Source organism: Schistocerca cancellata, chromosome 5, assembly GCF_023864275.1.
Source record: "Schistocerca cancellata isolate TAMUIC-IGC-003103 chromosome 5, iqSchCanc2.1, whole genome shotgun sequence".
NCBI classification, from domain to species: domain Eukaryota; kingdom Metazoa; phylum Arthropoda; class Insecta; order Orthoptera; family Acrididae; genus Schistocerca; species Schistocerca cancellata.
This window is the reverse complement of record NC_064630.1, coordinates 110,157,923-110,178,708: the sequence shown is the minus strand read 5'-3', so window position 1 is coordinate 110,178,708 and position 20,786 is coordinate 110,157,923. Positions and strand designations below refer to the sequence as shown.

General features: G+C 43.7%; 1 protein-coding gene across 1 annotated transcript in view; it reads left to right on the top strand.

The window, feature by feature from the left end:
* LOC126188386 (nephrin-like) overlaps positions 1-20,786 on the top strand; it is a 1,033,277-nt gene that overhangs the window by 702,258 nt on the left and 310,233 nt on the right. The window contains exon 5 of the mRNA XM_049929986.1: positions 590-793. Within this exon, the coding sequence (XP_049785943.1) occupies positions 590-793 (204 nt within the window). The remainder of the gene's footprint in view (positions 1-589; positions 794-20,786) is intronic.

The window sequence follows — 20,786 nt, the reverse complement described above, 5'->3', positions numbered from 1 at the left end:
CAGACGTATGACACATGTGACAACTAATCATCTGATCACGTTCGAAGTCCCTGAGTTCCTCGGAGCGCTCCATTCTGCTCACTCACGATGTCTAATGACTACTGAGGTCGCTGATATTGAGCACCTGGCAGTAGGTGGCAGCACAATGCACTTAATATTCAAAACTTAGGTTTTTGGGGGTTTTCGGATACTTTTGGTCACATGGTGTAGGTGAAGGCTGATAGCGACGTGACACACGCAAGGCTGTTGACATCGGCTATGTCCTGTTGCTTGTATCGCTTATTTCCACAAACACGTGCGTCACACAGCTACGGACCCCCCTGAAGATGTCTCCCGCAGTCGGAGACGAAACGTTGGGAATTGACACATAATTTATCAACCGACCACGGCATAACAGCCCGGATAATTATAATGGACATGATATTTCCGGCCGTGAATTTCTACATTTTAGTGTCACACAGATATTCGTTAGCGCGACTTTTATTTGCAACTTATCGTACCACATATGGTACAGTGTGAGTGAGAACTGTGCTTCGTGGGACGGTGAGGAGCCTGTGATTTAATCGCTGGCGGCTTGTGTGTGTTGCAGGAAGGCCCCGGCCGACGGTGGAGTGGTACCGGGACGACCGGCTGGTGACGAACAAGTCGGTGCAGGTGCCGGGCGGGCAGCTGCGCGCCGAGATGGCTCTGCGGGCGCTGGGGCGGCAGGACCTGCGCTCCAGCCTGCGCTGCCGCGCCTACAACAACCACCGCCGGCCGGCTCTCGAGAGCACCGTCGTCGTCGACATGAACCGTAGGTACCACTCCTCAGCCCTCGGCTCCACTAACGTCACTCAGAGAATTACCGTTCCAATGTCTGCGACGTACTAAAGCAGCGTATTATGTGCTCACTTGCCCTCTCAGGGTAGCCGAGAGCCCTAACGCGCTGCTTCCTGGACTCCGGTAGGCGCGCCGGCACCGGATCGAATCCGCCCGTCGGGTTAACGACGACGGCTGGTGTGCCGACCAGCCTGTACGTGGTTTTTACGCGGTTTTCCACATCCTCCTAGGTGAATACCGGGCCGGTCCCCACGTCCCGCCTCAGTTACACGACTCGCAGATATCTGACACACATTCACACTCTTTCACGATTTACACTAGACGCAGACAGTTGGGGTACACATATTCCGTCCCGGGGGGTATGGGGTGGCGACAGGTAGGGCATCCGACCACCCCTTACAATTAACCATGCCAAATCGTACTTAACCCTGCCGACCCTGCGCACAATGCGGGATAAAGGCGGTAGCATAAGAAAGGAAGAAACAATTATGTACTCACTTTTCATGAATTTTGTGGAGACCAATTCCATTGTGGATATCCACATGACGTCAACAAGGACCGATCGTATGAAACCCAGCCTGCTCTGTTCGTTCATTAAATGCAGAAGAGCCGCGCGGGATTAGCCGAGCTGTCTGAAGCGCTGCAGTCATGGATTGTGCGGCTGGTCCCGGCGGAGGTTCGAGGAGTTCTCCCTCGGGCATGGGTGTGTATGGTTGCCCTTAGAATAATTTAGGTTAAGCAGTGTGTAAGCTTCGGGACTGATGACCTTAGCATTTAAGTCCCATAAGACTATACACACACAAATGCACAAAATAGCTCACGAAATTCCTATAGCTCCTCAAACTAATATGAGGAGTAGCAATAAACGTCTAAATACAACGATCATTCTGCTCAGTTGAGCTCATTCACACGATTTTGTTCAATTCGATCAGGACTGACCGGCACTATCGCAGTAATTCCTGCAAAGTAGCAGTTTGAAGTGAGTGTCGATGTACCAGGGAAAGTAGGCTCTAGTGCTTTCGACCGCTACCAGATGGTGTTGCTGCTTCCCATATTTGGTGCACTGCAGCAGCACTCGTTCCGGCTTGTGAGTACGCTGTTGGAAATCGATAAGACAACATGGAACAATGTAAACATCGGCAACAGTGGAAAGTGTGGTTTCTCTGGAGGGAATGAATCACTTCTTCGGACATCAACAAGTGTTTAGTAGTCAAAGAGTTTAGTGGACATTTCGTGGAAACACCATCAAGTTGAAGATTTATGTTTTGATGAGTATCGGCGTTCAGATGCTAAGGGGCTGTGCTGAAAAACGTAAAATCACTATGTGTCCAGCAAACTGCATGCATACGAACACCTAGCCTACAACTTGGTAATGGGATACAAGGGCTCACGTTTGATGAATTGGAGAATTCAACAGGTCTGTCACAGGCAAACTTCCACATCAATATCCATGAGGACCTCAAGATGAAGAACGTCTGTGCGCACTAGGTGACCCATGCCTTCACCATTAAGCAGAGACAGACCCGTTTGAAGATACGCCGACACCTGGAGCAGAGGATGTTTTAGGTGTGGTCACCTATGAGTCATGGTACTTTCATGAGACTCCAGAAAAGAAACGCCAGTCTGTGGAGCAGAGGAATACTGGGTGTCATCCTCCCAAAAAGTCACGGTTGGGAGTATGAGTGAAAACAAATTGTGACTTTGTTGTTGGACAGGGATGTGAAACTGCTGGTGCATTTATTTCTTCCCGATACCAACCTCAAAAGTGAACAGTACAGGTGTTCAATGCACGTACTCCATCGACACATTCAACATTCTCCTCTGTAGAGGGAGGCACCCAGTAGATAAGGAAGAAACCGTAGCTCTCCGTAAGCTTGGAAATATATGTAATAAATTTTCTTCAGACCCAGTGGCTTAGGTCCACGAATCAGCATGGTTTTAGAAAGGTTCACTCATGTGAAACTTGGCTTGCCCTTTCCTCACACCATTTGCTGCAAACTATGTATGAAGGGTCTAACGTAATTCCCCGATGTCGTATAACCTTTCCTTACCACCTACCAAGCATGAATGGCTGTGACAAGCTGAGTGTGCCTGTGAACCCAAGCCCTGCAAGGTAAGCTTATCCCAGACACAGTGACGTTTAGACATCAGAATAACAGTTGTTATAGATGACGTAAAAGACGTCGATGTGGAAGGATAAGCCTCTACTTTAGATAGAACAAACGAACGATTGCCTGTGCTAAATAATTTTATTAGAGTAATGACCGTCGACATTGACTTCAGGTCGTATATTTGGCAGTAAAGGAAAATCCTATGTACTTAGAGAGATCCTGTAAAATTACCACAAGAAAATCTCAATCAACCTAACTTCAGGGAAGGTAAACACATGAACACTTACCAAGACAGTTCATGCTCTATTGTATTGTATTGTATGGAACTGGAGACCTAGAAACGACGGAGAGGCTTCGTCCCCGCCGTAGCCCTCAGTGGTTCATAACCCCACAACAGGCTACAGCAGTCACCTCACACCACTGCCACCCCAATAAGAACCCAGGGATATATTCTTGCTCTAGCGTAACCTCAAGAGAAAAACAAATACTAACGTAACTTCAAGAAAATTTAGTTCAATAATATTACACTGTCAGTGTTACAGAATGACTCAATTGACTGTACACTCACTGCTCTATGTAGCTGTATAATATTGTCCGTCTGCTGAATACCTCCCGATAATCTAGCCCCTAAGCGCACACGCGCAATACACGGCTGACATGGATATGATCAAATGAGAAAAAGTGCGCGGATCAGCTCCTGTCTAAAGCAGAACTGAACAAACTCTACATACTTTATGGCTGAGCAACGTGGTATTTACTTTATGCAGCCATGGCTGGCTGTGGAATGTATCAGCGGCGGATGCGTCGACAGTGATCTGAATTAATCATTCATAATTGCCCACAATGTTGCAGACTTCCTTTCCTCCCTCCACCCTGTAGCATGGGTTCGCCTCCTGCCACAACTAGTGTCGGTCAATAAGTGCATTTGCTGCAACTTACGTCGTATCTTTGCCCAGTGAAGTTTCAGGAACAAACTGGGGCATACGTAGTTTTAACCCAGTGCAATGAGCATTCGATATTCTTTCATTTAGTAATAAGCTGTGACCAAACAGGAGCTGTCCACGTGCACTTCATGCGTTGTTCACGCGCGTATCATGTGATATTTGAATGTTAACAACACTCCTAGTGTTTCATGCAGCTGTGCTCCTTTCTGCATCCCAAATGTGGCCTCCCACTGCATTCCTGAGTGCTTTCTTAAGTTAAAAGTGTTTCACAGAGCAAGTGTGCTTCTCATGCTCTGTACATGCGAGTTCCACGTGAATTTCGTTTATGTTAAGTTGATGACGCACTTTCTGCATTCACGTTACCAGGTAAATGGAAATGCTGAGTTCTGCTTTGAGACGACCCAAATGAATACCCGGCTTCATTATGATGTTTACTTGAGTCGAGGTGTACATCAGAAGACTCGCCCAACAGCTACTCATTGTTGTGCGTTTGAGCCCGCCTAAAATGCCAGGTGCTGTCTGCATGTCACTTTCCTGATTGATCTCGCACAGCGAGGGTTCACTCCTTTATGGCTTTCCTATCACTGTGCCAGCTGTGCCCGGATTGGCTGGGAAGCCTTGCTTACATTTCAGTCAACTACTTCAGAAATGCTACTTGTTTATCAACAAGAAAGTTTGGTGGATTTTATTAGTATCGAGTTTATTTGAGCCACACATTAATTAATTACGCTCTGTACTACGCAAATAACGTGATTCTAAGCAAAGCGTGGCTTGTGGAGTATCAAATTCTTAGGGTTGTTGAGTAGAATCGATTCCTCGATATAAAAATTAAGTTAGATGGTAAAAATTGTCCTGTCACCTTAGAAAGGTAACTGATAGATTCCATATTTCTAGATTTCCGTAAAGCATTTGATAGGGTACCCCGTTGTATGCTGTTACTGAACGTACGATCATATGAATAAGTTCACAGATATTTGCGTGGCTCGAAGATTACTTAAGTAATCCTCAACAGCGAATATTCATCAGAGACAAAGGTATCATGAGGAGTGCCCAGAAATGTGTGATAGCACCGGTATTGTTCCCTATATACATAAATGATTTGGCGGACAGTGTGGGCAGCAATCTGTGGTTGGTTGCTGATGATGCTGATCTGTGTTGTAAGATGTTGAAGCTGAGTGACTGTAAAAGATACAAGACGAGATAGACAAAATTTCCAGTTGGTGTGATAAATGGCAGCAAAATATAAATGTCGATAAATGTAAGTTAATACAGATGAGTAGGGAGAACAAACTCCTAAAGTTCACTTGCAGCATTACTAGTGTCCCGCTTCACACAAACAGTCTTTCAAATATCCGGGCGTAACGTGGCAAAGCGAAATGAAATAGAACGAGCATGTGAGAACTGCGGTAGGGAAGGCGAATAATCGACTTAGGGTTATTGGGAGAATTTTGGGAAAATGCTATTCACCTGTAAAGAAGACCGCATATAGCACTATAATGCGACCAGTTCTTGAATACAGCTCGGGTGTTTCTGGTCCATACCAGGTAGGATTGAAAGAAGACAAAGAAGCAATGCAGAGATGAACTGCTATATTTGTTAGCGGTAGGTTAAGACAACATTTAACTGCTACACAGTTGCTTCAGGAACTCCAATGGGAGTCCCTGGAGAGAAGGCGAGATGTACTTTTCGAGCAACGCTATTACGAAAATGTAGACTACCGGCATCTGAAGCTGACTACCACATAATTCTACTTTCTCCAACATACACTGCGTGTAAAGACCACAAGGACTAGATAAGAGAAATTATGGCTTATACAGAGGAATGTAGTCTTTTGCCCACGCTCTATTTGCTACTGGAACAGGAAATGAAATGACAGGGTGCCTTGCGCCATGCACCATACAGTGACTTGCAGAGTGTCTATGTAGTTGTACATGTAGATATAGTTCTTTTCCCTGGAGGGAAGGAGTGTCTGCTTCAGACATAAGAAAGGTTTAGTGGCCATTTGTGGGGAAACAGCAGAATTAGCAGATTTGTATTTCATTGTATGTAAGAGTGCAGATGCTGCAGGGACTGTGCTGAAAAACGTGAAATCATTGGGCTTCAAGCAACTGCATGCAGGCCAATGCCTAACGAGTAAATCAATTTATTATGGGGCGCAGTAGAATCACGTTTGAAGAACTGGAGAACGCAACAGGTCAATCGGGGGCAACCGTCCACACCAATGATCCATACCAGGTAGGATTGAAAGAAGACATAGAAGAAATGCAGAGATGAACTGCTATATTTGTTAGCGGTAGGTTAAGACAACATTTAACTGCTACAGAGTTGCTTCAGGAACTCCAATGGGAGTCCCTGGAGAGAAGGCGAGATGTACATTTCGAGCAACGCTATTACTAAAATTTAGACAACCGGCATCTGAAGCTGACTACCACATAATTCTACTTTCTCCAACATACACTGCGTGTAAAGACCACAAGGACAAGATAAGAGAAATTATGGCTTATACAGAGGAATATAGTCTTCTGCCCACGCTCTATTTGCGACTGGAACAGGAAAGGAAATGACTAGTATTGGTAGAGGGTGCTTTGCGCCATGCACCATACAGTGACTCGCAGACTATCTATGTAGTTTTACATGTAGATATAGTATTTTTCCCTGGAGGGAAGGAGTGTCTGCTTCAGGCATCAGAAAGGTTTAGTGGCCATTTGTGGGGAAACAGCAGAATTAGCAGATTTGTATTTCGTTGTATGTAAGAGTGCAGATACTGCAGGGACTGTGCTGAAAAACGTGAAATCATTGGGCTTCAAGCAACTGCATGCAGGCCAATGCCTAACGAGTCAATCAATTTAGTATGGGGCGCAGGAGAATCATGTTTGAACAACTGGAGAACGCAACAGGTCTATCGGGGTCAACCGTCCACACCAACTTACATGAGTATCTGAATACGAAAAATACGTATGCACACTGCGTGCCCCATGACCTCACCATAATGCAGAAACGGAATCATGTGAAGATATGCCAACTTTTGGTGCAACAATGCAGTGCAGGCCCAGCAGAGCTCTTTTAGGTCTGGTCACCGTCAACAAGTCATGATTCTTCCACGAGGCTTCAGAAAAGAAACGACACTCTATGGAGTAGAAGCATACTGGGTGTCTTCTTCCCTATGTTCCAAGATAAGGATGAGCTATTCCTGGTATATTTGCTCCCTCCCAACACCACCTTCAACGGTGATCAGTACTGCAGTTCACTGCACCAACTGCTTTGAGTAATTTAACGATCTCCTCCGTAGAGGGAGGTACCCAGTGGATAAGAAAGGAGCTACGGCTTGGAAAGAGCCCACAACTCCCAAAACACCTACAAGCCTATCAGCCAGCGGTTGGCCATTAGCAAACTGTTCGAATTATTATACTGGTTCCAAAACGTCGATGAGAGGAAGTCCACCAGATGAGCAATATGAATTTCTTGTCAGGTGACGACCTGTCAGCTGCTATATCTAGTGGAGGAGGCCTTGGATGCTCTTGAAAGGAGGGGGTTTTTCAGTGCAGTAGTCCTCGATGTTTCAACAGTCTTTGTATCAGAGTGGCGGAAGGGGTTTCTCTTCAGTCTGCTGAACATGTGTATGTCCCTGTCACATTTTCGCCTCACGAAATTCTATGTCCGCGTCAAAGGCAAATGTACGGAGCACTTCATCTGTGGCAGCATCCCACAGGATTCGCTCTTGACCCACTATTATTGATTTTGTACACAGCGTATTTGTGAAAGTTCCAGCTGGTACTCTATGCAGAGGATGCGGAGATCTATTCAAGGAGCATGAACACTGCTCATCTTATTCATCAAGCGGTTCCTGCCGCACCCACGCCAGTAAACGTCTGAAGAATGGTATCTCTTTTCGGAAGTGCTGCTAAATAGCTATTTTCCGTCATACACCGCCATCTCATGTGGGGTGAAGACATGGATGACCTCCAAATAAGGGCGACCTATATTTGTAACTACGCTATTCCATTCTGAGTCACCGAACGACGTGGCGCAGTGGTTACCACACTGGACTCGCATTCCGGAGGACGACCGTTCAATCCCGCGTCCTTCGATTCTGATTTAGGTTTTCTGTGATTTCCCTAAATCACTGTAGGCAAATGCCAGGATGGTTCCTCTGAAAGGGTACGGCCGGCTTTCTTCCCCATCCATCTCTAATCCGATGAGACCGATGACCTCGCTATTTGGTCTCCTCCTCCAAACAACCCAACCCCAACTCATTCTCAGTCTGCAATCTTCACTACCGTCGCGAGCTGGACTCGCCGTGTGTGTGAGACCACAATCCATCTATCGCCGAGTACAAACCCACTGTATGGGGCAACAGTGTGGTGACGAGGCTCCAAGGACTCCGGGACAGGATAATCCACTTTGTCCTGCAACTGCCTCAAAATTTCCCATCCACTGACATCTAAAGAACCATGTACTTCCTACCCGCTAAAAGATCCACTGAATTGCATAACTCTTCTACCAGAATCCAGCACAATCACCAAATCATAATATAAACACACTTGAAATGAGTGCAATGCCTGGACGCCGTGAAATGGCTCCACGTGCTCCGATACTATCGGTATCACCGATAACGAGCTATCCCAAGCTGAAAAGCAAGACAAGAGAAGCGATCAACAAGTTAGGAAAATAACAGAAAGCCAGTCAGTAAGAGGCACAGCTATAAAGGCATGAACCTCACGGAAAATTGGGCAACACGAAAATGCCCGTCATCACTACAGTTTGCTTGCTTCGTCGTCGATACATTTTCATCGGCAATTTAAGTGCGATGTGTTAGAGTATTCTCCATGTAGCCCACAATATTAACAAAGACATGGATTTTTGGATCAGAAAGAACAACGATAACATGCCGTAAAATAAATTTTCTTTCTTTAATTTCAACGTGATACACTTTTGCAAATATGGATCACTGTCGTATTACATCGAAAAAATTTATCTGCGACCATGGAACTTGGCGTTCGTCCTCCTCTACATACTCACCCTTCAATGTGACATATTTTCCCAAATATGGATGACTTGTGGATACCTTGATTGTGAAACTCCAGATTTTGACTATTTAGGAAATGTTAAACTTCGAAACACACCTTGTCTTCATTGTGGGTACATAACGATTTCTTCGTGCCTGGAAAGAGTGTGTTAGTTGGTGCCGTTTCAGATGGATATGGGGAAGTTACCCAAAATCTGATATTCCAAAGAAGCAGGATGTTTGTGTCCTGAGCTGCAGAGCTGAGCGTCCTAATGGAACAAAACACCAGCCTGGACGATTTCTTGCGACGATTAATTTTGACAAGCATCCCTATCCTCATCATCAGGAGGTATCAGCAGTTTGAACTTGCGACAGTTTGCCCATTATGAGCATTGTCTGTTAGTACTCTACCATGGAAGTCGGAAAAATCACTCAATATCACCTTGCCCGATGGTGGTTGAGTATTCGTCTTTCTCGGCGGTGGTTAATCCACTGTATTCCCCTAATTCAGGGCCGGCCAAACGCTGCACAGTGTGCAGACGTGCGGAAGTGCTGCACATGTGCGCACGTGTGCGACAGCGAGCGACAGCGACATCTGTTATTAGGCATGTGTCCTAAATGAACGGCGGCGGCTCCTCTTCCCTGTTTATGTGGTACAAGCAAGAGCGCAACATACCCAGTCTCGTTTACCCCTGGTGACCGTAACTTTAACAGAGAAGTACTGAGAAATGGCAGGTACTGTGAAAAAGCAAAGAACGGAAGATCTATGTTCTCAGTCGTTTTGATGAAGCATCAGTGATGAAAATCTTCCGCAACTGCTTGCGTTTGTCAATGAGCCGTGCTTTTGTGCCCGATATTAGCTATATAATTTCTTATGACCAGTGATAAACGTGTTTGGATTTATTCCTTTCATAATTAAAAATTAATGTTTACTAACTAACTGTGCAGTATTGCCTCATTCTGCTCCATGTTACATTATTATAAGGAAAATTGGTCATTATACCGATTGTTGTATACTTACATTTAGGTTCTTTTTTTTTAAAAGAAATGTGTGATGGGCTACGCTTAGCTGAAGTCGATAAAACATAACATTCATCTAATTGTCGGTTATTATGCAGATTTCAGACGGAACTGATGAAAGATACAGCAATAATGGTACAGGTCATCATCGAGAGGTCTGCGGTTGTCATTCTGTTCAGAGGTCAGTGAGACAGAAATTATGTGGGTATAGCTCAGGGCACCGAGAATTAGTTATAGGAAACCTTGCATTAGTTTAATGTTATTTGAAATCATGACTAAGGTTCGTTGGAAGTCGCTAAGTGCTCTCTTTCTTAAATACTAGATCAAAAACACTACGCGTATTTACGTGCCGTCAGTCAAGCTACCTTAATAAAAACCCACGGTTGTTAACTGTATTTCTTCTCTTACTGGGTTAAACTGTTAACATAAAAGTAGACGTCTCAAGGAATAGACTGTGACAGTATTTTAAATGTCTAATACGCGAAATACCTTCCCATGGTTGGCTTGCAAGCTGTGGAAAGAGCACTAGAATGCGCCGGTACAGAGTATCCCAGCAAGTGGATAGAGCGACATCTGTGGGTAGAAACATGCACTACATGAACGCTGACGGCTGCGGCGTGCACGCTGTGATCCGGAAGTTGCACATGTGCAGGAGCACCGCACGCGTGCAGAATTTCTGGCCGGCCCTGCCCTAATTCTTTTGCCCCTTTTTCTCTGCGTCATTGGGATATACCCAGCCGTATGGTATGGCTATGATGGCTAAAGACATCATCGGAATTGCCGTGACATAGATGTATCATTTACACTATTGCGACGGATGGGCGTACGTTTTGGGTGGATGCGAGCAGTCGCGGAATCCAGCGAGCACTGTCATTTGTCTTATCAAATAGTCGTGTAAGATGTTGGAAACCAATACATGACTGATTTCCGAAAACAGATCCATTCGACTAGATCCTCGTTAGTGATACATGTGAAGAAAACGGTTCTAAGAGATCTGTTTTGCTTAATTTTGACCGTGAATTTATATGATAAGGTGATTTGGAGAAAGTATTGTGAAGCAAATTTTGATTACTTAAAATGGGACCTATTTTACTTCCAAAATCAATGAAAGAAACCAAGTCAAGATTTGGAAATAAATCCTAAAATAATAAATGGTAATATTCCCAAAACTGTTTCATAAATAATGATAGAACAGGCTGTAATTTTGCTCCGTTATAGCTGCGAAAGCCAAATAAACTCGTACTTGGTCATGAGCATGCGATAATAGGAAGTTCTACTGAATGTTAACACATTTCACGTAGTTTGACATGTGTCAAATTTAAAATTTCCACCGATAGCGGGCTTTGCACCAACAGCGAGAGAGCTGCTTTGCCATTATACGTCGGCACTCGGAATCTAATGGCGGAAGTCGCCATTTAACGTGAGTTTCCACATATAACAATAAAACATGTAAATGTGCTTGGTAAAAATACCACACACACGCTAAAAAACACACTCCTCCACAAGACGCGTTAATCCACGTGCAATAACAGCTAAAATAAAACAGAAGGAAACAAGCGAGTGGGGAAATAGTGACGACTTCTTTTAAAGAATAAAAAATTAAGAATGTCGAAGACAGGTGAACACGCTTAACTGAAACTCGATTTTCTAAAGAAAAGCAAATATCGGGGAAGTCTCTCACAACAAGAAAATAAATTGCAATTTTAACTGTTTTCAAATGCTTTGAATCTTTATTCAACTTTAGAAAGAGCGAGAGTTATATATTGCAGCTTATCTGTTCGTAGTCTGTGCGATGTGAATTTTACAATGGGTCGTCAGTAGTGGAAAGGTAATTAAAACAAAATTGTTCAAATAGCTCTAAGCGTTATGGGACTTAACATCTGAGGTCATCATTGCCCTAGACGTAGAACTACTTAAACCTAAATAACCTAAGGACATCACACACATCCATGCCCGACGCAGGATTCGAACCTGCGACCGTAGTAGCTGCGCGATTCCGGACTGAATCACCTAGCACCGCTCCGCCACTGCGGCCGGCTGATTAACACAATCCCATCATTCAAGAAACTGCAGTGGATATATAAACTAGGTTAGTATTTGATTCTTCTGGCGGCAGTATCATTCTCTTTTGTAATCCTTTAGTTAGAGGCCGACCGGTGTGGCCGTGCCTTCTAGGCGCTTCAGTCTGGAACCGCGTGACCGCTACGGTCGCAGGTTCGAATCCTGCCTCGGGCATGAATGTGTGTGATGTGCTTAGGTTAGTTAGGTTTAAGTAGTTCTAAGTTCTAGGGGACTGATGACCACAGATGTTAAGCCCCATAGTGCTCAGAGCCATTTTTTTTAGTTAGAGGGCGGTGAGACGTAACTGTTGCTGTAAAAATACAAGTTCGTGTGTGTCCGGTTACGACGTTCTTTACAAACACGATGCTGTTATCAGAGTCTCATATACACTACAGAGACGATATTGCATTTACTTTAACTCACCGATCCGGAACCTTCGTTCCATCGGCTTTTCACACGAGTATCTCGATCTCGAAGTCACAGTTGTGATCAAAATAGTGTCACACGTAATAAACAGTTCAAATGTCCGTATGGGGCAGTTAATGTTTTAACTAGTGCAGCAATTCAAAGTACGCCCCTGGTAGCTGAGTGGTCAGTGCAACCGAATGTCATGCCTAACGGTCCCGGTTCACTTCCCGACTGGGTCGGAGATTTTCTTTGCTCAGGGGCTGGATGTTGTGTTGTCCTTATCGTCATCATTTCATCCCCATCGACACGCAAGTCGCCGAAGTGGTGTCAACTCGGAAGACTTCCACCAGGTGAATGGTCTACCCGACGGGAGGCCCTAGCCACACGGCATTTCAATTCAGTAAGCTGCAAACATATTAACAATTTTAAAGTACATTAGTTCGTGCCACTGAGACATATGCAAAACGTTCGGTTCCCCAGTGACACTCACTGCCCATTCGCATTTACATTGTCACTGCCATTCAAAAAAAAATCCACGAATCTCACAGTGTTTAAACAGTCTAACCTTTTGATTCTGATGGTCCAAATTAATACTTAGTCCAAACTATTTACGAAACACAAGAACGCGACTGTAAAATTTGCTTTGGTTTCTGTCCGACGAGGCAATATAATGGTTTACAATTCTTGATTCTTCTGGCGTTCCAAAGGAACTGGTAGATTCCAGGTACACGCCACGCCACTCCACATCCACTGACACTCGGTGTTCAACAGTAACCAACGATATCGCTCTCACATCATAGTTCGTTAAACAGTTATGCATATGAAATTTGTATCATGTTGCCTAATTGGGCAATGGATTCGCCTTCTTCAGTGGTGATGCAAGTCTATGTCCGACCTCCTGCGAAAATCTCAGCGTAGCGAGCATAGTGGAAATGGGCAGGGACTGCAAATAGGCAAAGCTCGGTGGGAGTGTACGTCGGCAGTGAGGCATTCTGAGATAGTCCGCGCAGTGGCAGCATCACTTTGTCATCGATGGACGCCGGCACGGTAGCTTCAGCGTGTTCGGTCAGAGGGTTAGCTGCGTTCTGTAACAAAAATAAAACCCTGAGTGAACGGATCAACGATAAACTTTAAGAGGTGTCATTGGACGTCCGCCCCGAACTTACACAACGAACAATTACGAACAAAATGAGATCAGAAAAAATGGCGTAGTTCTTAGCACCTCTGCGTAGGAAATAGAAGGTACAGGGTTCGAATCCTTATCCAGTACGCATTTTCCCTCGTCGCCGCTGATTCCGCGTTATGTCCTGACAGCTGACATCAGTAATTGTTTCTTTCCTGTCTTCTCTTCATCTTCAATTCACATGTAATATGGAAAGTAGTTTCACATAATGTATTCAACAATAGTTTTACAAAGTAGATAAAACGTACGTTGAAATTTTGCATACTTAGTTAATAGGAGATTCACGTAAGAACCCAAATAAATCAAAAGAGTCACATTTCATACTATGGAACAAAACAGAAGTATTGCAGACCATCTAAGATGTGTGTACAGAGTAAACCAAACAGAAGAAAAGAAAGTAGAAAAAATTTTCAGTCGCCGTCTTCACATGCAGTGGTCTTGGAACACAAGGTAATCCACCTTCGATATTTCCGCTTCCTTACAGTCATTGTCGGACACTCCTTACTTCGCCATTCGGACCTACTTGACCACACTGGACACACCTGCTAAACCTAACCGCCCTCTAATTCCACAGTGGAGTGTTTCCGTAAACTGCCGCCAGTTCAGCATGGAAGGCTGCTGCGTTGTCGCACTTAAACCGAACAAAAGCAATTACCACAAAACGCTCCACTTCATCAACGGTCTGCGCCGTTTTGTTTCATCCTGTAGCTGTATGAATCTGCGAATTCACTGTGTACAAGGAGTGGAGGCACGTACTATTCAACCACGATATTATTACAGCTAGCCATTACCAGAGCACGCTGTAATATTACAGTAAACAATCACGGTGGTGACTAAGAAAATCTCATATCACTGTCACTGCTTTCTCATCAGTTGTGCGTATACCACCAACCCCGATTACACGGGAACGACAGGCGGACCGTAGCGTCCTCACTCGCGAGATGTAATAACACCTTCACACAAACGAACAGTTAAAATACGTAACCTTTGTTGGTAAATGGTAATTAAAGCTTCATATTCCTAAATCACTTAGTCTCCCTTCATTTTTGAGAACCCCGCCCTTCCACCGCCCCTCTGTCAACACTTTCCCACTTCTCTCCATCTGAGCGGCACTTTTCGAAAGTAAGTTTTGACACTGCTTTTAGAAGGATCTCTGCATGAGCCCCATCATTTTATTTAACAAGTAACTTAATGTACCCACCTCTGCCAGCTCAGTTCTGGGCGAAGACTGTAAACTACATAAAAAAGAGACTGTGCAGCTGAATGTGTATATAGTGGCTACAATGTATATTACCTTTATTTCGCCTCAAATTTTACTGAGAGTTTTGGTAATTATCGGAGCACCACATGCATATTCAACACCTCTACGTGCAATATGTCAGTATATACATTCTTTCCTTCTGTCACCTAATGAATGAAAGATACGAATAGAGTGTACAAGGTACATCTACATCTACGTGATTACTCTGCTATTCAAAATAAAGTGCCTGGCAGAGGGTTCAGTGAACCACTTTCAAGCTGTCTCTCTACCGTTCCACTCTCTAACGGCACGCGGGAAAAACGAGCACTTAAATTTTCCTGTACGAGCCCTGATTTTTTTTATTTTATCATGATGATCATTTCTCCCTACGTAGGTGGGTGCCAACAGAATGTTTTCGCAATCGGAGGAGAAAGCTGGTGATTGAAATTTCATGAGAAGATCCCGTCGCAACGAAAAACGCCTTTGTTTTAATGATTGCCACTCCAACTCACGTATTATGTCATGGCACTATCTTCCCTATTTCGCGATAATACAAAACGAACTGTCCTTCTTTGTACTTTTTCAATGTCATCCGTCAGTCCCACCTGATGCGGATCCCACACCGCACAGCAATACTCCAGAATAGGGCGTACAATTGAAGAAGTGTCATGATGATCTCTCCATTCGCAAAAGATTCCGGAATAGTCCCCCATTCGGATCTCCGGGAGGGGACTGCACAGGAGGAGGTTACCATGAGAAAAATATTGAATAATCAACGAAAGGATAACGTTCTACGAGTCGGGGCGTGGAATGTCAGAAGCTTGAACGTGGTAGGAAAACTAGAAAGTTTGAAAAGGGAAATGCAAAGGCTCAATCTAGATATAGTAGGGGTAAGTGAAGTGAAGTGGAAGGAAGACAAGGATTTCTGGTCAGATGAGTATCGGGTAATATCAACAGCAGCAGAAAATGGTATAACAGGTGTAGGATTCGTTATGAATAGGAAGGTAGGGCAGAGGGTGTGTTACTGTGAACAGTTCAGTGACTGGGTTGCTCTAATCAGAATCGACAGCAGACCAACACCGACAAAGATAGTTCAGGTATACATGCCGACGTCGCAAGCTGAAGATGAACAGATAGAGAAAGTGTATGAGAATATTGAAAGCGTAATGCAGTATGTAAAGGGGGACGAAAATCTAATAGTCATGGGCGACTGGAATGTAGTTGTAGGGGAAGGAGTGGAAGAAAAGGATACAGGAGAATATGGGCTTGGGACAAGGAACGAAAGAGGAGAAAGACTGATTGAGTTCTGTAACAAGTTTCAGCTAGTAATAGCGAATATCCTGTTCAAGAATCACAAGAGGAGGAGGTATACTTGGAAAAGGCCGGGAATACGGGAAGATTTCAATTAGATTACATCATGGTCAGACAGAGATTCCGAAATCAGATACTAGATTGTAAGGCGTACCCAGGAGCAGATATAGACTCAGATCATAATATAGTAGTGATGAAGAGTAGGCTGAAGTTCAAGACATTAGTCAGGAAGAATCAATACGCAAAGAAGTCGGATACGGAAGTACTAAGGAATGACGAGATACGTTTGAAGTCCTCTAACACTATAGATACAGCAATAAGGAATAGCGCAGTAGGCAGTACAGTTGAAGAGGAATGGACATCTCTAAAAAGGGCCATCACAGAAGTTGGGAAGGAAAACAAAGGTACAAAGAAGGTAGCTGCGAAGAAACCATGGGTAACAGAAGAAATACTTCAGTTGATTGATGAAAGGAGGAAGTACAAACATGTTCCGGGAAAATCAGGAATACAGAAATACAACTCGCTGAGGAATGAAATAAATAGGAAGTGCAGGGAAGCTAAGACGAAATGGCTGCAGGAAAAATGTGAAGACATCGAAAAAGATATGATTGTCGGAAGGACAGACTCAGCATACAGGAAAGTCAAAACAACCTTTGGTGACATTAAAAGCAACGGTGATAACATTAAGAGTGCAACGAGAATTCCACTGTTAAATGTAGAGGAGAGAGCAGATAGGTGGAAAGAATACATTGAAAGCCTCTATGAGAGTGAAGATTTGTCTGATGTGATAGAAGAAGAAACAGGAGTCGATTTGGAAGAGATAGGGGATCCAGTATTAGAATCCGAATTTAAAAGAGCTTTGGAGGACTTACGGTCAAATAAGGCAGAAGGGATAGATAACATTCCATCAGAAATTCTAAAATAATTGGGGGAAGTGGCAACAAAACGACTATTCACGTTGGTGTGTAGAATATATCTGTCTGGCGATATACCATCTGACTTTCGGAAAAGCATCATCCACACAATTCCGAAGACGGCAAGAGCTGACAAGTGCGAGAATTATCGCACAATCAGCTTAATAGCTCATACATCGAAGCTGCTTACAAGAATAATATACAGAAGAATGGAAAAAAAAAATTGAGAATGCGGTAGGTGATGATCAGTTTGGCTTTAGGAAAAGTAAAGGGACGAGAGAGGCAATTCTGACGTTACGGCTAATAATGGAAGCAAGGCTAAAGAAAAATCAAGACACTTTCATAGGATCTGTCGACCTGGAAAAAGCGTTCGACAATATAAAATGGTGCAAGCTGTTCGAGATTCTGAAAAAAGTAGGGGTAAGCTATAGGGAGAGACGGGTCATATACAATATGTACTACAACCAAGAATGAATAATAAGAGTGGAAGATCAAGAACGAAGTGCTCGTATTAAGAAGGGTGTAATACAAGGCTGTAGCCTTTCACCCCTACTTCTCAATCTGTACATCGAGGAATCAACGATGGAAATAAAAGAAAGGTTCAGGAGTGGAATTAAAATACAAGGTGAAAGGATATCAAGGATACGATCCGCTGATGGCATTGATATCCTGAGTGAAAGTGAAGAAGAATTAAATGATCTGCTGAACGGAATGAACAGTCTAATGAGTACACAGTATGGTTTGAGAGTAAATCGGAGAAAGACGAAGGTAATGAGAAGCAGTAGAAATGAGAACAGCGAGAAACTTAACATCAGGATTGATGGTCACGAAGTCAATGAAGTTAAGGAATTCTGCTACCTAGGCAGTAAAATAACCAATGACGGACGGAGCAGGGAGCACATCAAAAGCAGACTCGCTATGGCAAAAAAGGCATTTCTGGCCAAGAGAAGTCTACTAATATCAAATACCGCCCTTAATTTGAGAAAGAAATTTCTGAGGATGTACCTCTGGAGTACAGGATTGTATGGTAGTGAAACATGGACTGTGGGAAAACCGGAACAGAAGAGAATCGAAGCATTTGAGATGCGGTGCTATAGACGAATGTTGAAAATTAGGTGGACTGATAGGGTAAGGACTGAGGAGGTTCTACGCAGAATCGTAGAGGAAAGGAATATGCGGAAAACACTGATAAGGATAAGGGACAGGATGATAGGACATCTGCTAAGACATGAGGGAATGACTTCCATGGTACTAGAGGGAGCTGTAGAGGGCAAAAACTGCAGAGGAAGACAGAGATTGGAATACGTCAAGCAAATAATTGAGGACGTAGGTTGCAAGTGCTACTCTGAGATAAAGAGGTTAGCACAGGAAAGGAATTAGTGGCGGGTCGCATCAGTCAGTAGACTGATGACCAAAAAAAAAAAAAAGGGCGGTCTAGCGTGGTGTAAGCAGTCTCTTTAGTAGACCTGTTGCAACTTATAAGTGTTCTGCCGGTGAATCGCAGTCTTTGGTTTACTCTACCCACAATTCTATCTATGTGATCCTTCCAATTTTGGTTATTTGCAATTGTAATCCTTAAGCATTTAGTCGAATTTACAGCCTTCAGATTTGTGTGACCTACCGCGTAATCGAAATTTAGCTGATTTCTTTTAGTACTCATGGGAATAGCTTCACACTTTTCTTTATTCAGGGTCAATTGCCACTTTTCGCACCATACAGATATGTTATCTAAATCATTTTACGAGTCGTTTTGATCATCGGATGACTTAACAAGACAGTGAATGACAGCATAATCTGCAAACAGTCTAACAGGGCTACTCAGATTGTCTCCTGTGTCGTTAATATAGATCAGGAGAAATAGAGGGCCTATAACACTTCCTTGGGGAACGCCGGATATTACCTCTGTTTTACTCGATGAATTTCCGTCTATTACTGCGAACTGTGACCATTCTGACAGGTAATCACGAATCCAGTCGCACAACTGAGGCGATACTCCGTAGGCCCGCATTTTGGTTAGAAGACGCTTAAATCTAAAAATATGGAACCAGTTTGACATCCCCTGTCGATGGCACTTATTACCTCATGAGTATAAAGACCTAGTTGTGTTTCACAAGGACGATATGTTCTGAAACCGTGTTGACTATATGACAATAAATCGTTTTCTTCGAGGTACTTCTTAATTTTTGAATACAGTATATGTCCCAAAACCCTACTGCATATCGACGTTAGTGATATAGGCCTGTAATTCAGAGGATTACTCCTAGTTCCCTTTTTGGATATGAGTGTAACTTGAGCAATTTTCAGTGTTTAGGTACGGATCTTTCTGTGAGCAAGTGGTTGTATATAATCGCTAGATATGGAGCTATTTTATCAGCATACTCTGAGAGGAACCTGACTGGTATACAATCTGGACCGGAGCCCTTGCCTTTATTAAGTGATTTAAAAAATGGTTTTAAATGGCTCTGAGCACTATGGGACTTAACTTCTGAGGTCACCAGTCCCCTAGAACTTAGAGAACTACTTAAACCTAACTAAGGACATCACACGCATCCATTCACGAGGCAGGATTCGAACCTGCGACAGTAGCGGTCGCGCGGTTCCAGACTGTAGCGCCTAGAACCGTGCGACCACCCCGGCCGGCTAAGTGATTTAAGCTGCTTCGTTACTCCGAGGATATCGACTTCTATGTTTTTCATCTTGGTCGTAGCTTGGCAGTTGCTTGGAATTAAGGAATATTTACTTTGTGTTCTTCGGTGAAGGAGTTTCGGAAAACCGTGTTTAATAACTCTGCTTTAGTGGCACTGTAATCAGTGACTTCACCGTTGTTATCGCGCAGTGAAGGTATTGATTGCGTCTTGCCACTGGTGTGCTTTATGTATGACCAGAATCTCTTTGGTTTTTCTGCCAGATTTCGAGACAGAAATTTCAGTGTCTAGATCTGTTGGAGTAAATATAACCTGCCACTGTGACAGAATAGCCAACCCTATAAAGCACATAACAAGTAACAAAGAGGATTCTGTTCGCCTTGGACGAAGCTCTTGTTGAGGTTGGTACCACACAATAGGGAGCTCACTGGGAACTACCGGAAGAACGGAACGCTTGGCTTCCAAAAGCATCCGCTCGGCAGTGTTCCGAAAGATGCGAGACGGGCGACACCGAAGAAGTGTAAGTGTGTCTGCTCATAGTTAATTCATTACCTTATTATTGTAGATTACATTCCAAGTCAAAATTAACGTCTTGCTCCCATCGCCCATCGCTCGCTGAGCGTTATACGGAATTTTTCTTGCTAATTTAGGAACATTATGAGCAGTTGCCGTACCCATGCACGCAAGCCACTGTTCTGCTCTATCTGTCTTGAAACACGTGGACTCGTGATGTATCTTCTTAGTTCAGTCTAATTTAGTTCGTTGTTGATCTCACGAGTATAGTGTACTTGAACTGATTTCTGAAACTTGGCTAATTTAGATTTCAGTTCTTAATCTAGCCTTAGTAGTCTCAGCACGTGCTAAGCACGGATCTAAAAACCGTAATTTCGCAGGTCGTATCTCACAGTATTATATCCTCTTCAATTTGGTTAGTGTTCTGGATTTTGGCACTCATTTTATCCAGAATTTCTGTTTGTGACAACCACGTGTTTGCGATATGTGAGAGGCGTTAATGTCACAATTACTGATTTTCGGGTTAAAACTTCCAAATTAATTTCAGAACCTCTTCCATGGTGCAACTATTAACAGTTTATTCTTATTGGTGAATTTTTGTTTATTGCACTC